This window comes from Pangasianodon hypophthalmus, chromosome 9 (assembly GCF_027358585.1).
Source record: "Pangasianodon hypophthalmus isolate fPanHyp1 chromosome 9, fPanHyp1.pri, whole genome shotgun sequence".
Classification (NCBI taxonomy): Eukaryota; Metazoa; Chordata; class Actinopteri; order Siluriformes; family Pangasiidae; genus Pangasianodon; species Pangasianodon hypophthalmus.
Window position 1 is genome coordinate 11,053,210 of NC_069718.1, and position 15,695 is coordinate 11,068,904.

The 15,695-nt window shown below is 39.6% G+C and overlaps 1 protein-coding gene across 1 annotated transcript in view; it reads right to left on the reverse strand.

Annotated features, from left to right (window-relative positions):
• Positions 1-11,151: 11,151 nt before the first annotated feature.
• The window catches only part of spock1 (SPARC (osteonectin), cwcv and kazal like domains proteoglycan 1), a 208,689-nt gene continuing 204,145 nt past the window's right edge, over positions 11,152-15,695 (reverse strand). The window contains exons 11-12 of the mRNA XM_026919938.3: positions 15,536-15,673; positions 11,152-15,130 (exon numbers count right to left, since the gene is read on the reverse strand). Of these exons, the coding sequence (XP_026775739.2) occupies positions 14,928-15,130; positions 15,536-15,673 (341 nt within the window). The 3' untranslated portion in view covers positions 11,152-14,927. The remainder of the gene's footprint in view (positions 15,131-15,535; positions 15,674-15,695) is intronic.

Here is a 15,695-nt window from a genome sequence, read left to right on the forward strand (position 1 = left end):
TTTTCATTTTTTAAACAGCTGTAACAAGTAAGCTATCATGATAATTAGCTAGCTTACTAATGAGGTTGAGAAAACTAAAAACTTAGGCCTTTATTGTAGATTGAGATGGCTACACAAACCAGCAAATTAAATATTTTATCGCTCCTATATAAGCAATATTTATGCACAGCCTCATTTACCTTTTTGCAGTTCATTCATTTATGCATCTTCAGAAACTGCTTTATCTTGGTCAGAATTATGGTGGCTCCTGAGCCGATCCGAGGAACACTGGGTGAAAGGCAGTAATACACCCTGTAGGTGGGAGGAAACCTACATGCACATGGGATGACAGTAATCTGAGCTCAGGATCTAAGTAAAGATCCTGTAGCTGTGAAGTGGTGACTCTTCCTGCTGTATGATCTTGCCTGTCCTTCTTCTGTTTTGGAAAGGGAATTGCTTTAATTTGTATAACCTTCTAGGCAAGTTCTGCTACAAAAGTATACAATTACGTTACCTTAATTGCTCGGGCCTCTAAGGGCTTATCTTATGCATTTCCATGTAGCTGAGGGGAAAGAAATGAAATGGCTGTTAAGATGGTGATGATGATTACTCCAAAGGGAAACGGGGTAGGAGGAGGAGTTAATGAGCACATGATAGCAGTGCACTGTATCATGTACCATGTACTGTACAAAAGCATTTTGGTTCCCCAAGGTACAAACAATCTAAGTGTACAACAGTGCTGTTAAATATCTTATTATGTACCTTAATGAAGGTATGTACCTTGAAACTAAGGTACCTTTGAGGGCACCATCTCAACCACGTCTTTGTACCTTCAAGCCATGGTTTAGTACTCTTTTATTCTGAGACCGTACTGCAATGAACACAGCGCAGATTTTTTTGCAGGGACTTGTCAGGTTCTCTCTTGGTGTGAAGAAATATTGGTAATGGTTAAAAAAACTGGAGCAGTGCTACCACGCTCCATTTGGGCAAATAACATGCTAGTGGAGATATTTCCTATTGCATTCCATCATTTCTCTCGCTCTCAATTTCCCTTTTCGCTCACACAGACACATCATTTCATCCTAGTTAACTCTCTTCAATGAACGGAATGAGATGATGCAGCGTCTTTTCTGACAAGCCCGACTTAGACCAGGATCTGCCCCAGATGACACTGCAATCCATCACTCTGGGTGCGCATTATTCGCCGTCCTTAGCTGTCAGTCAGCACCATGTCCGCAGCTTCATCCTCCTGATAAACACACATTTGCAGTTCAGACAGGGAGGCCTCCTGTCTGACATCACATTGACTATCTGACACCTGGTGCCCAAACATGCATGATAACAAATAGGCTAGTGACTCCACACAAAAGGTGGCTTGGTACCGCACACATCGGCAGCAATTCATCACTTATAATTGCACATACCTCCTTGTTTATCTTGTGTCCCTTGGCTACTTCCTATGCATCACAGGTTGTCGTGTGTATGGGGATTTGCTCTGCTCTTGCACCACGAAACCTGATCTCACTAATTAAACCACCATGTTTTTGAAGGAGGAGAGATGATTAGTGAAAATCAGGCTGGGTTGTACACATGAGACTGGGAGCTCTGATGAAGCTTAATAAAGGAGCTTGCAAATCCAGCTATGTGACAAACAAACAAACAAACCAGACACTTTGCTATACATTTACTCTGTCTGCTCATTGTGTAAGCTAGTATACAAACTGCTTATACATTTGGCAGCTTAATAGTTGACATAAGTTGAAAAAGTAAGTCAATAAAGCCCTAAAGCAGGGAAAGATATTCAAGTTACGAGTCGGGTTATGCAGCTGCTTAATTAGATTTTTTTTTTTTTGGGTGCGTCATTCATGTTATGCAAATTACCTTCATGTAATTCCCACCTCTGTGGTTGCCAGATTTTTCTTGTGTAGAGAAAGATGAGATTATTCAATAGTATCTAGATCACTGTCTTTAAACACAAGCATTTGCTGTTAAGCCTAAAGATAATCAGGGGATAGAAATTGCAGACTGAAGAGGCAGAGAGCATTTTTTTTGCTGTCAAATGTAATATGATAGCAAAAAAAATGCTCTCTGCTTCTTCAGTCTGCAATTTAAAAAAATAAAATAAGTTAAAAGACTAATATGGTAATAAATGATTGAGAGAAAAGTATTGAAATAAACATCTAATAGGACTCAAGTATGTTGCAAATATATTGCAGTAATCATTACTGCAGCAGTCACGATTCAACTATCATTATTAGGCATTTGATATAGCCCATTATTATTTTGCTTTTTTAAAATATTGTGCACCAACAATTAATTGTGCACACAGCTTAAAGAAGCCACAAGATAATAAATTGAGGTTGTGAAACCATAATGTTTAACAAAGCATAACCCTGTTTGCAACCCTGGCAGCCAGTACACAACTCCACTTCTTGTTCAATAAAATATCTTAAATATAAATTAAAAAAATAAAAAAAATAAATAAAAAATATGCTACCACCATGCTGTATAGGACACCAGCCCATCATAGGGGACCATGCGCATTCGTCACGTCATGCTTTTGGGAGGTGGGAGGAAACCTGAGATCCTGGAGAAAACCCTTGCCAAAACAGGGAGAACATGCACAGAACCTCCACATAGAGTTCAGGATTGAACTGGTGAGGTGGCAACACTACCTTTTGCGCCACTATGCAGCCCATTTCTGCTTAACACGGATACTTAATTACAATTGCTAATAATATTGAATCAATTGAATACACCAATATTAATATCTAACAAATACAGAGCCATTTTCTGGAAAGAAAGGACTATAGTGTTCTGTACTTTTACAGACATTTACAGAAATTTGGCAATTTGTCTGTAAAAGTACAGAGTCAATCACTATCCCTCTGATATGCAGTTCACCTTGTGTAGTGAGGCAACTTGCCAATCACACAAATGGCCATTTGGTTCACTTAATGAGGTACAGGTGGAATAATGTCTAATCAAGTCCAAGTCCCCTTTAAAAAAGATCTTAATTCAAAGCTTTGACCACTGCCTAAAATCCACATGTAGTTCTCCTCTTGTGCTTTCCTTTCCATGAGACATGAGGCAGATGGTCATGGCAGGTTGCAGGTGGACATGTTCTGTGCCAGAATCGCCAGTCACTGGAGTAAACCCACACTGTTGTGTCTCGACTGCAGGCAAGGTTTCATCTGGTTCCCTTCTCCTGACTTCTGTCCTCACCTGTGGGATGCCATGAGTCACGTCAGGAGACATCATGCCTCTCTGCCTGCCAATGACCCTTCTGCACTAATGAAATAATTCTGGCTTGAATCCTTGGTTGGGTTTATTATATAATATTGAGTGATGTGTATCAGTAAATGCATTACTGGACACTTTATAAGACAAGGGCTGTAGCTAAGGGCTGTTACATCATATGATCACAAGAACCCCAAGTCTTAATGGCAGGATTAGTAGTATAACATTATCCATTCAGGAAAACCTATCTGTCTGACATAATGTTCGTAACTAGCTAGATTGGTATGATGGATATCACAGAGTGGGTTAAACTTACTCTTGAGTGATATTAAAAGTAAACATAACCACAGTTCAGAAATACCAGTGATGATGGGAACAGATAAAGCAAATAAAATCAACATATAAGCATGGATGGCTGGTCTAACTGTACTAGCAGGGCAACTAGTCTTTGAAAGATAATAAGATATCAGTATGAGGTTTTATTATTGGCATCCACATCAGATGATTTTGGTTGAACCAACCAAACAGCAGCACCAATGGTCATAAGAAAAATACACTGAACGCTATGAGGAACTGAGGCTGGGGCTGATTTTTTTTCTTATTCAGACTGCAGATTCAGCAGCGTGTCAGGACTGACGTCAAATTGTAGAAATTGCTACACCAATTGCTAATTTCTGTTCTTTGTTATGCTATAATTCAATTCTTCCTTTAACTGTTCTGTCTCAATTTTACTGAGTTAAATATTTTGGTTCATATTTCTCTGAGCGTGTGTTCGTCCTCATTTCTCTCTCTCTTACTCCTCCTCATTAATTACTTCAAAATGCATACATTAAAAATGTACCCAGCAGCTAATGTTTAACTTCAATTACCACGCTGATTTGGCTAGCAACGTCTGTTTGCATTTTATAAACAACCAACTGCACTCATAGACACTCATATTTAGCCTACATCATATGTTCTGATATAAACCTAAACATTTATATCAGAGTTGGAATGTCTCTTAACAAAAAGTTGAAGTCTGGTAGTGCAGCATCACATCAGAGCTAAACATAACAGGTGATTAAGTCTGTGGGCAAACCTTAAGCATCTTTCATAGCTGCTCTGAGGTCAGTTAAGAACTGATCATCACTTGAAAGTCTTGAAAGTACGTAGTATGCTGTTCCATATGTTTCATATTGAATTTGACAGCTGGAGGTCTGGGTCTCTGTACCTTCATATACATATATTAGATTTTAGCCTCCCATCTAATATCACAAGCAGCCATCACTGATTATTAGATGTATAACATATCCATTTGTTCTAGCTTTTTTGAAGATTATTAAAGAAGAATGCAAATATAGGCTTCTGGTTCTGGGAGTTCTTGGAGCTCCAGATGAAAGATATGTAATAGACCTTCGCCTGTGAAATATTAAAACAGTTCCCATTTTCTGAACAAATTGCACCTCAGTTGAACTGTCATTGAAGAGGCCGTCAGTCTGAAGGAAAGGAGTGGAATTGAAGGCTAAAGAGCATTCTACTAATGTTAAAGATTAGGTAATAGAATTTCATAACTCAGGAATAGGGTGTAAAAATACGGTATATCTAAAAGCATCCCAGTAAGCACTGTTGGCTCAATAGTGAGGTAGTGGAAGCTGCATCACACCACCCAAGCACTCAGTGCAAAAACAAGACAAAGGCTGGTGAGGGAAGCCTCAGTGAGGCCAGCAATCACTCTGAAGGAGTTACAGAGTACAGTGGCTAAGAGTGGTATTTAGGTGCAGAAGACAACCTTTTCAAGAGCTCTGTATAATTGAGGAGTGTATGGGAGAGTGGCGTGTATGGGAGGGTGGCTAGAAAGAAACTGTTTCTCAAGAAGAGCCATATGAAAGCATGTGTGTGACCCAGTGAAGATGTGTTTCATCCTCAGAACCTGGGCTTCTTTCAAAATTGAAGGGAGAATGGATGGAGCAAAATACAGGGGGATATTACAAGAACACCTGCTAAAAAGACTAAAGCTTAAGAGGAACTTCACCTTTCAGAAAGACAGTGGTCCCAAACACAAGACGAAAGCAACTCAGGAGTGGTTAAAAACCAAAAGGTGAATGTTCTACAGTGGCCATAGTCCAGATCTGAATCCCACTGAGAATCTTTGGCAATGTTTGGCAGTCAAGAAAGAGCATCCAAACAACCTGAAGAGCCTGGAGCAAATCTGACAGAAAGAATGGGTGAAACTCACTCCTAAACAGTGTGCAAAGCTGGTAGGAACTTATCCCAACAAACCTAAAGCTGTTATTGCAGCAAAAGGTGGTTCTACCACGTCCTAGACTGAAGGGGTTGAATACTTATGCAAGCAGAATTTTTCACTTATAGCATATTGGTGTGCAATAAAATAGTGGCTGGAACAATCTGGAAAAAGTGTCATTTATAATCAAGATGAATCTGCTGACTTTTAAGGGGGTACTTTTGCAAGGCACTATGTACTGTATACTTCCTCTGTGGTAGCACAATCACAGCAAGTTCAAACTGTGAAAAAGGGCTGATTTTTTAGAATTAAACCAAGAGATCACCTTGACCAGGTAGGAGGTTTTTGGTACCCCACTCACACACACACATAGATGCACAAGCGCCATTCAGGTCCTCTTTGCTTCATTCTCCATCTGTGGCCATCTGCTAAGTAGACTGAAGGGGAAAGGGACACTGAGAATGAATGAAAGTGAGTGAGTGAGTGAAGGTGTGTACGGTTTTCCAATGGCATGCTTCCTCTATTATTAAGATATGGGGGAAAAGTGTGTACAGGTAATAAATTGTATATATGAAATATTAATTTTCCCATTCTCTGTCTTGTCTTCCTACCATTCTTGCTCTCTCTCTCTCTCTCTCCCACACACACACATACACACACACACATACACAAGCTGAGAGACACATAAATGGCCCTTTGAGATTCTGTCAGTATCTGTCATTATACCTGCCTCTAGCGGACAGAGAAAATGAAGAATCAGGACAGGTACACTGTAAGAGGACTTAACGACTGAGACATCATAATGAGTGAAGGTTCCTTTCTCTTTTAGCACTTTTTTTAGCAAACTGACTCAATCTCCAGAGACATACTACCACCTATAGGCTGGGGTCAATTAGATACTGCTAAGAAACAGGATGTTTGTGTGTGAGAGAGGTGATAAGACATCACAACTCCAATGCAGACAGCGTTCTTGTTCCCCGAGGCCGAGTGTGTGCATACATTTGTCACTGCACCGCTTTAGTTTGTCACTCATTTATACCTTGTTCTTCTTTGTTCATTTTTCACTCTAATCTCAGCAGTCACATTGCTGTCTCATCCCTCTCTCCTCTCCTCTCCTCCCTGAGAGAGATGGAGTGAGGCACTGTGCTCCTGCTCTGAAATATTAAGTGGATTAATGAAGAATTTAACAGCTGCAGAGTCATAAATATAACACAACAACAGAGAGGGGAGATCAGGCTCGCCAATAATGGGTATATCTGTATCTTTACACTTTAACACATTCAGTAAGACTGTATTTAATGTCCTGCATTCTAACACAAAGGTCTGATACTAGCGGATGCAGATGCGAGTACAATGTATGATGCCAAGGAAGGAAGGCTTTTACTTTTAAAAAGACAGAATGAATTGTGTCAGTATTAAGAGTTGTTAGCGTTAGCTTTTATTTATTTTAGTGGAGTCTGTTTACTGACGCATTGGCAGTTGAGGCAGTAAGGGCTCCTCATCATCACTTCATGAAATATATTGTGATGTGTTTATGACCAGGTGGGACCTCCAGGTGGATAAAAACTCATTCAAATGGCCTTCCATCTCATACTTCCTATTCGGGAAGTCTGAGTTGTCATTTGAACATGGCAGCATCCACAGTACAAATATGAACAAGTCATGGTTTGATTATGTAGATGAATTTTCTTTTGAAACATGAAATGATGTATTGAAGTGCTTGTCTGATTTACACAACAGCCAACAGAGTTCAAGATACACCACACTACCCCAATCTCAACCACCTTTATAGAAGCTTAGTGGACTTTTTCTTAGTGGACCCACTGTGGAGGATTTCTCACCACCTCCTTCATCCATGCCTGTCAACTTTAACAAGGACTATATTGTAGATGGCCAGATGCTTTGGGTTTTTGGAGTTATGCCATCAAGGTTTAATCCAAGGTCAGTCATCAACGTTGCTGATGATGACAGGGTCATCACCAGGAGCCATCTGAGTGGTAGGCTAAAGAATTAACATTTTTCATGTATAGTACTTTTGTCTAAGTTGTTATAGAATGGTAGATCAAACCCTAACTCAGAATTAACCAGCCCCAGTTTGGTAAAATACTCCTCCACAAAGTGCCTGTAGAACCTGTAGAGAATGAATATGAAATGAACTCCGATCATTTTTTTCTTAATCAAAGGATGGGTGGAAAAGGGAATAGTGTGCTACAACGACAACCAACAAGCTGCTAATGTAGAGCAAGACCCACCCTGTCAATACTAATATTTGTGGGGACGAATTGTACGTTCTAGAGAGCATTTAATTCGATGAACACAAGCTGAGTACAGGATGATACTCCAGATATACTTTTGTATTGGCTTCCATAACATTAAGACAGAGGTACAAAAAGCTCTGAAACACTCATTTTGAATTCAGCGGCACTTTTTGTTTAATTATTGACAATTCATACCCACTAGTTAATTCTCCTCTACAAATAGGGAGTGTGGATGCTTTCTTTGAGACACATGAAGCAAGTCACCAGATACCAAAACCAACCCAATATCTCCAGCTTTACTTATTCTGTTCAATAGCACTTTTTTTATCGTAGAGTGGACCAAGCAAAAAAAAAAAAGCGCATGAAATTTAGTATTAATAGTTTAGCAATGGATAAAAAAAAAGTTAACAAGAAGTAAAGATTACAGCAAAATAACTTAAGACAATAGTTTTCCCTTTAGATTTTGTTTGTGTGTATGAGGTAAACTTACAGAGAGGTTTTAACCATGGACATGTCAGTGTTGTTCCATTCAGGCCTTCCACAGATAATAGACTGGCTGTCAAGAAGCTGTGTTAAGATTTATAACCTGAATGATCTGCCACACGTTTATGGCACAAAAGAACCTATAGAGTGTAGAAAGGAATCTGGTCTAATCATTTCCCTTTACAATGCCTTCTTTCATGCTGCCAGTCATAAGATAACAGCTAATAATAACTAAATAAAGCAGATTAATTATAATTGCTGTATTATTCTCTGGAGGAAGCAGAGGCACTGGCATATGTTGGATTTATTCGCCACACACTAGGGGCGTTTTAAATGTCTTTTTATTTTCTGACAGGGCCTGAGGGGGAAAGCAGTGACATGCTGAAGACAGGCGTTTTAAACTCTCCAGATGGAGGGAAATCCCCTGAAACCTGCTGCGAAAAGAATCATGCGCTGCTGTTTGTCTGACGTGAAGCCGCCATTAAGTGACAGAGGAGATTCAGAGATCCCAGATCAATAAACGGCTCCAGAATGGATGGGGCTTTCGAGAGCTCCCGTGACAACAGTACCTGTTAGAGTGCTCTAAGTGGTACAAAAGGGAGAAGGAGGAAAATGTGGCGGTGTCTGTGTGAGTGGGAGAAGAAAAAAAGGTTGGAAACAGGGGTGTGTCCTGGTTTTTAGACAAATGGGGCACACTAAAGGTTACTGCCTAATTATGTATAGAACAAGGTTGCATTTGCATTACCTGATTTTTTTGAGTGTGTGCAGAAAATAATGATATTACTGTACTGGCTGATTTTAAGAGAGGCAATCTAAATACCTACAACATTACAATAATGATAGTTATATTAGTTCATGGCTATAAATAAGACAATTTTTTGACTATTGTGGTAAGTGGTGATGCTTCATGTTACCATGTTTGACTAATGCCACAGACTCTGATGCGGTGAGAATAATTGTAAATTTCTCTGTCTAGCTTTCTTTAAACATTGTGTTTTCATTGACTTCTCATCATTTTTTAATAAGACATGATGTTACTTCACTAATTAGACCAGCGAGAGTAAATGAAATAAGAAAATCTTCATAAGTCACTGAAAACTGTTTCCTTCTTCAATGAACTGCATTAGTAAATAATTTGTATAAATACAAGTGTTTGGTTGCAACAGAGAATCTGGTACTAAAGCAGAGATTTACGGCTCTTTTTTCATCCGTTGATTGCTACTCAGTTACTGCTGAAGTACTTTCCTGTGTTCTCATCTGGATCAAAGCTCATTGATGACTTGCTTTAGATAAAAACGCCTGCCAAATGAGTAAGCGTAAATGTAAAAAACCAACAGTGGCAGGTCCAGTGCTTGACAGCAGAGTGGGGCAGGCTAACATAATAATCAATATCCTTTTAATCATCAGCTTTATGTACCAAAGTATACGCTCACCATCCACTTAATTAGGAACACTTATACACCTGCACATTCGTGCAGTTTCACATACAACAGTCTCTAGAGTTTACACAGTATGGTACAAAAAAAAAAACAAACAAAAAAAACATCTGCAGGCTGAAACACTTTGTTGATGAGAGAGCTCAGAGAAGAATGACCAGACTGGTCTGAGCTGACAGGAAGGATAAGCACTCTTTACACCCATGGTGAGCAGAAAAGCATCTCAGCATGCCCAAAACATCAGACCTTAAGGTGGATGAGCTTCAACAGAAGAAGACAACATCAGCTTCCATTCCTGTCAGTGAAGAACAAGAACCCGATGCTATCATGGGAACAGATTCATTGAAACTGGACAACTGGAGACTAAAAAAAGAGCAGGTGATTTTGTTTTTAATCTTCAACTGACCAGTTTCACTGATTCTCTGCCCATGATAGCCTCAGATTCCTGTTCTTGGATGACAGGAGCGGAACCCAATGTGGTCTTTTGCTGTTGTAGCCCATCCACCTCAAGGTTTGATGTTTTGTGATCACTGAGATGCTTTTCTGCTCACCACGGTTGTAAAGAGTGCTTATTTGAGTTTCTGTATCCTTCCTGGCAGCTAGAAGCAATCTGGCCATTTTCCTCTGACCTCTCTTATCAAGAAGGCATTTCCACCCACAGAACACTCAGTGTTTTTTGCTTTTCAAACCATTCTTTGTAAACTCTAGAGACTGTTGTATGTGAAAATCCCAGAGATCAGCAGTTTATGAAATAGTCAAACCAGCCCATCTGGTACCACCATCCATGCCACGGTTACATTTTTCCCCATTCTGATGTTTGATGTGAACATTAACTGAAGCTCTTGACCTGTAACTGCATGATTTTTTGCATTCTACTGCTGCCACATGATGGGCTGATTAGATAACAGCATGAATGTTCAGGTATACAGGTATTCCTAATAAAGTGTATATGGTCAGCCTCCTGAAATCTATGGAGGTATGAAGATAATGAAACATAGAAAAATGCACAAGGGGCACATGTCTAGTTGAGACCATTAGCTTTGTGTAATCTGTCACTTTGTAGAAACTCTAGGAAAGAACACCAATTTACCTGCTGTTACCAAAGAAGAAGTGAAGCCATGAAGAAGTGGCACATGTCAAACACATCAAAAGATCGATAGCATAGCATAACATATATTATTAATGATGAGTGGTTATGACTGATAACATCCCTTTGGCTCTTCACATCTGCAAAGCTCCAAATCAACTTTCCTTGGAGCAAACTCCAGAGCATTCAAAATAAAGCCAAGAGTGCCCCATTTCCTATTAATATTACATCCCTAAACTGCTCATTCAGCTCCTTGTATGGTAAATCTGACAGTAATTACTCAAAAATAATTTGCTCTAAGCTGCTCCACAGTTTAAAACTCTTACCAAGCAAATCAACCCTTAACACGCTATTGACTGTGCATGAAAAGCCATTATTGAAAATCATTGCTAGTCTAATTCATTTCGAGAGAAAACAAATAAAGAAAGGAAGGAGCCTGAGAGAAAGTGGACAAGGACAGACTCCAGATTTATTCAGACAAACATTTTTTTCATGAAACCGTTTTACAGATGAAATTTTTGGAAAAAATCAAATCCAAAATAAATAAATAAATAAATAAAACCTGAACAAACAGAAAGGGATTCAGCCCAGAACATCAACATTCCAGCAGGACTCAGGATCAGGGAGAGGAAAGGAGGGAAAAGAAGACAGGCATAAAACTGAGAACACTAGTACACACTCTGAAAGAGAGAGAGAGGAAGAGGGAGAGAGGAGAGGAAAGGGTCTACATTACAGTTAAGACTACAGGGGACTTATACACCCAATATCTGCAATGCAAATGGACAAAGCCACACTACTGTATTATATTACATCATCATTTTAGTACTCTTTTATTTTTTTTAAAATCTGTTGTCTTTATCATCATCTTTACAAAGTAAAAAATATAGAGAATTAACAAAGAAGACTCTTGCAAATATGGCCATTTACTGTAATTGGTGCATTAGTCGTATCTGCAATAGCATTAGCAGTACTGTTATCTGTGTGTGTGTGTGTGTGTGTGCGTGTGTGTGTTGTAGGGATGATTACTGAATTAACAAGGCAATTCATTGGTGCAGTAGCAAACCAATTCATGGAGAGGTCGGAGGTTCATGCTGAAGCAGGACAGACACTGGACGGTGGTCAGTAATGGCAAACATCACTGCTTTCTGATGGACAATGAAGATGGCGACTGTACGGCTATTTAAAGTCAGGGTTCTCAAACCTTGTCTGCTAGGGACCCCTAATTTAACTATTAAATAAATCCCAAGTACCCAAGTGTTTCAAAGAATAGAGTATAATCCAACTTTTTAACTATTAGACTCATTCTTCAGATGTGTACAAAAACTATTTTGGCTATTTATTGCAGCCATAGATGTTTTTATTCCTGAATTTTCCACCAAAAACACATTAGGTCCAAGTTTGCATTATTTAGAGGCTACTTATTTTGAAGTTATTGAGCATTAAAATAAATACATTCAAAAGTGGCCAGTCAAGCAGGATGATAAGTAAAATAAATATAATGAGCTCATGAGAAATTAGTAGGAAGTGTAACAAACGAGAGCAATATGGTTGGTTTCATTTGTTTGGTATCATAACTAACTTTAACCTTAATAACTTTTAACTGAACTGTGTTGGGCGAATTAGGAGTTACTGAGTGTGAGAGTTCAGCAAACTCTTTCTTTACCTCATTTTGACTGATTATCTTGAAGGTTTCTATTCAGTTATCCCAACAGACTCTACTCTCTTTAACTAAATAAGCAATGTCTCTATCCTGTGTGTAATACTACATAGAGTTGCATCAATAAATATATGTATCTATAATACCAACTTAATAATGGGTTGTGATTTTCATCACTGTAATGAATTTTTTAAAAAGAAATTACCCTTGGTTATACCTTATTGGCCCCTGAGAGTCACCAAACCCCACTTTGCGAGCCACTGATTTACAGGCCAGACATGCAAACTGAATGACTAAAGTGTATTTTCATGTCAAAGATAGATAACGGTAGAGCATTATATATTCCCACATAGATCATCATCATCATCATCATCATCGTTTATCCCTCTGTCCCTCACACATGCTGATAAATATCTCAGGGATGCATGTAAGTGTGGCTCTGAGAGACAAAGACAAATATACTGAATTGAATGCTGTGATGTAATCACTTCTGCTATCAGTAATGAAATGCGCTATAATCCGTCTCCTCACTGATCAGACTCCACAGAGGGACACGTCATTATGATTAAGCCCATATGACAACTTTAATCTGATTTATTAAATCTGGCACTCAGGTCTGAGTCTTAGAGCTTTAAAACATCCCCTTAAAACTGACACTACTATTTAATCACCAACTTTCTCACCTAGTCTCATGGTGTACATTTATACACGGATCTACCCCGAGTGTGATTTATCTCTGTATGAGAGAGGGGAGCAAAGACCTACTTCTAATAGGTTCTATTCAAAACTATGCAGGTTTTTTCCCGTTCTTTACACACCATGCTGACGATTGAGCACAGCGGGAGAAAACTGCATATACAAAATCCATTTTTCTTAAGAGACTGTCAAAATAAAATGTTGCCTGCTTCGAAAGTAAGTGGAAAAAAGTGTCACAGCCAGGTTAACAAAAGCACCCAGCTTGACACTGAAGGGGCCATGAAGAGTTTTTTTGTCCACAGCCATTATTTCTATTTCAGAATGAGAGCGCATTTAGTGGAATTGTGTGAAGGGCAGGCTTAAAAACTTGATGGTGCGTCACACACCAGCATTCATACACTGCTGGGGAATGTTCCTAACCTTTCTCTGACATAAGGAACTTTGAAAAAATATGAGAGCAAGAATGACTGAAAAAGAATAATTGCTTAAATCAAACATTTTTACTCATGTCAGAATTGGAGTGATGTAAGTTTTGGCTACTAATCGGTTTGGATACACACACAGACACAGACACAGACACACACTTCTCTGCTTTTCCACTGGACAGTGTAGTATGGTATGGTATGCTTACTAACCCGAATTCACAACTGTCTGCGTCCTGCTTGAGTACCTGTGTCCATTTCCTTTAAAAGTACTTGGGAAAATAGAAGGAGTTGTCTAAAGGTTGTGGGTTGATGATGCCATTTCCCAAGCAACGCTAGTGCTAACATCTCACACTAATGATAACAGCAACAATGAAGGAGCTTCATGGTATGGTTTTTCAGTTACTCTGCATTTGGAATTATGTGAAGAGACATAAAACAATCCAGTAGCGTTCTTGATTTTTTTGAAAAATTATGGGTGACTCACGTGACAATGCCGTGACAATGACATTTCAACAGTCAAAAGTTTGCACCATTTCTGGCTCCCAGTTGAGTGTTCTTGATGCCTTGGCAAGAAGGGTACCCAAATTCAGCACTTGTGTTTGTGGGATCATGGATTAGTTACAGTACCATGAGCTCACCGTACCACACTGTCCGGTGGAATAGAAACTTTTGTTAATAGAGATTTGTGGTAGCACTGTGGCGACCATCCAGCAACAGAACGAAGCAGAGCGTCAGCAAACAACAGCAGTATCACAAAATAAAATGCTCATTGGCTTGTTATTAGCCACCAGCTGAAAAAAAACATCACCTTCTTCTCGCCTCCACAGTGGGGAACATGCATAGGCCCGTCGAGTGTCTCACTAGAGCCTCCTAAAACACACCAGAACCTTTAATAATTCTCACACACTCATTGGATAATATTTTTACTTAATTTTAATAACATTCTACACCACCTGAAGAACCTTCTAGAACTTCTAGGAGTCTCCTAGAAGGCTCAGGTGAGAGACTCTGGGATGGAGGGAGACATAGCGCCTCATCTGTCTGAAGAGAAAAAGAAATATTTACAGCCGCAGCTCTCAAATGGCTTCAGGAGCTCTATGGATGGAAAAAAAAGAGAGAAGAAAGAAAAACAATACAATGAAAAGTTGGTAATGAAAAAAAGAGTGAGAGCATGTGGTTGCCATTGCCAGATACAGAATGTGTTAATGCAGCTATGAGAGTTTTTACTTTTTTTTATATTGTTTAGTACAGCCAGAAAATAGGATACAGACAAACAAAGAAAAGGAAAAAAATTAAAAAAGGGAAAAAAAGAATACAGGTGATGCAGGTTATAGTTATTGATGGGTTTTTTTGAGATTCTGATCCAGATTGTGGGGTTGGAATGGCTTCAGAACTGTGCATTACAACCGGGGTCCCTGGTTGGCCAATGGGAGATGGGGGTGGAGCTACCAGATGTAGCCAATCTCATCTTCTTTGTCATCCTCTTCATCTTCATCATCCTCTATGGCCCCACGGGGACGGAGCCTGCCTCGCTTCTCCTTCTGTCTGCGCCGCCTGTTCTGTGGAGGCTCCTCCTCCTCCTCCTGGTCATCGAGAAGAATGACGGCTCCTCCACTGCCAAAATCCCCAGAGGTCTCTTGATCCTCCTCTATACACACATACACACACACACACACAGAGATGGTGAAATAGGTAATCAGCTGTTAGATAGATATGAGATCAGATATGACAGTGGAAGATGAATGAATAGCCGGTAGAGCAAGAAGGAAGAGTGTCATTATTTATCTATTATACTCTTTTACTGTGATGGGATAGACAAACAGCACCATCCTGAATTATGGGTCCTCTGATGTGTCATAAAGCAAGCACAGTAAAATTGCACACAAACACACAGGCACATGTCTGATATCCTTCATTGAATAATGATCCTCAAACGGCAGAACCTACAGCAAACATGCTATGATGGGCTACTGTATGTGTATTGCTTTATGTACCCCACTGAAGCAATAAACCTGTCCTCACTCGTGTAATTATGGACTGGGCAGGAACCTACCGCAGATCGGGTTGCCTTGTTTCCTGGAGCCTGCAATCTCATTGCCATATTTATCAACACACCAACACTGGCCTGTGCTGCCGTGACACTGTGTAGCCTTAAAGTAGCCATCCTCCGTACAGCGTGGGACATACGCTCCTAGAGGAGAGGAGAGGAGAGG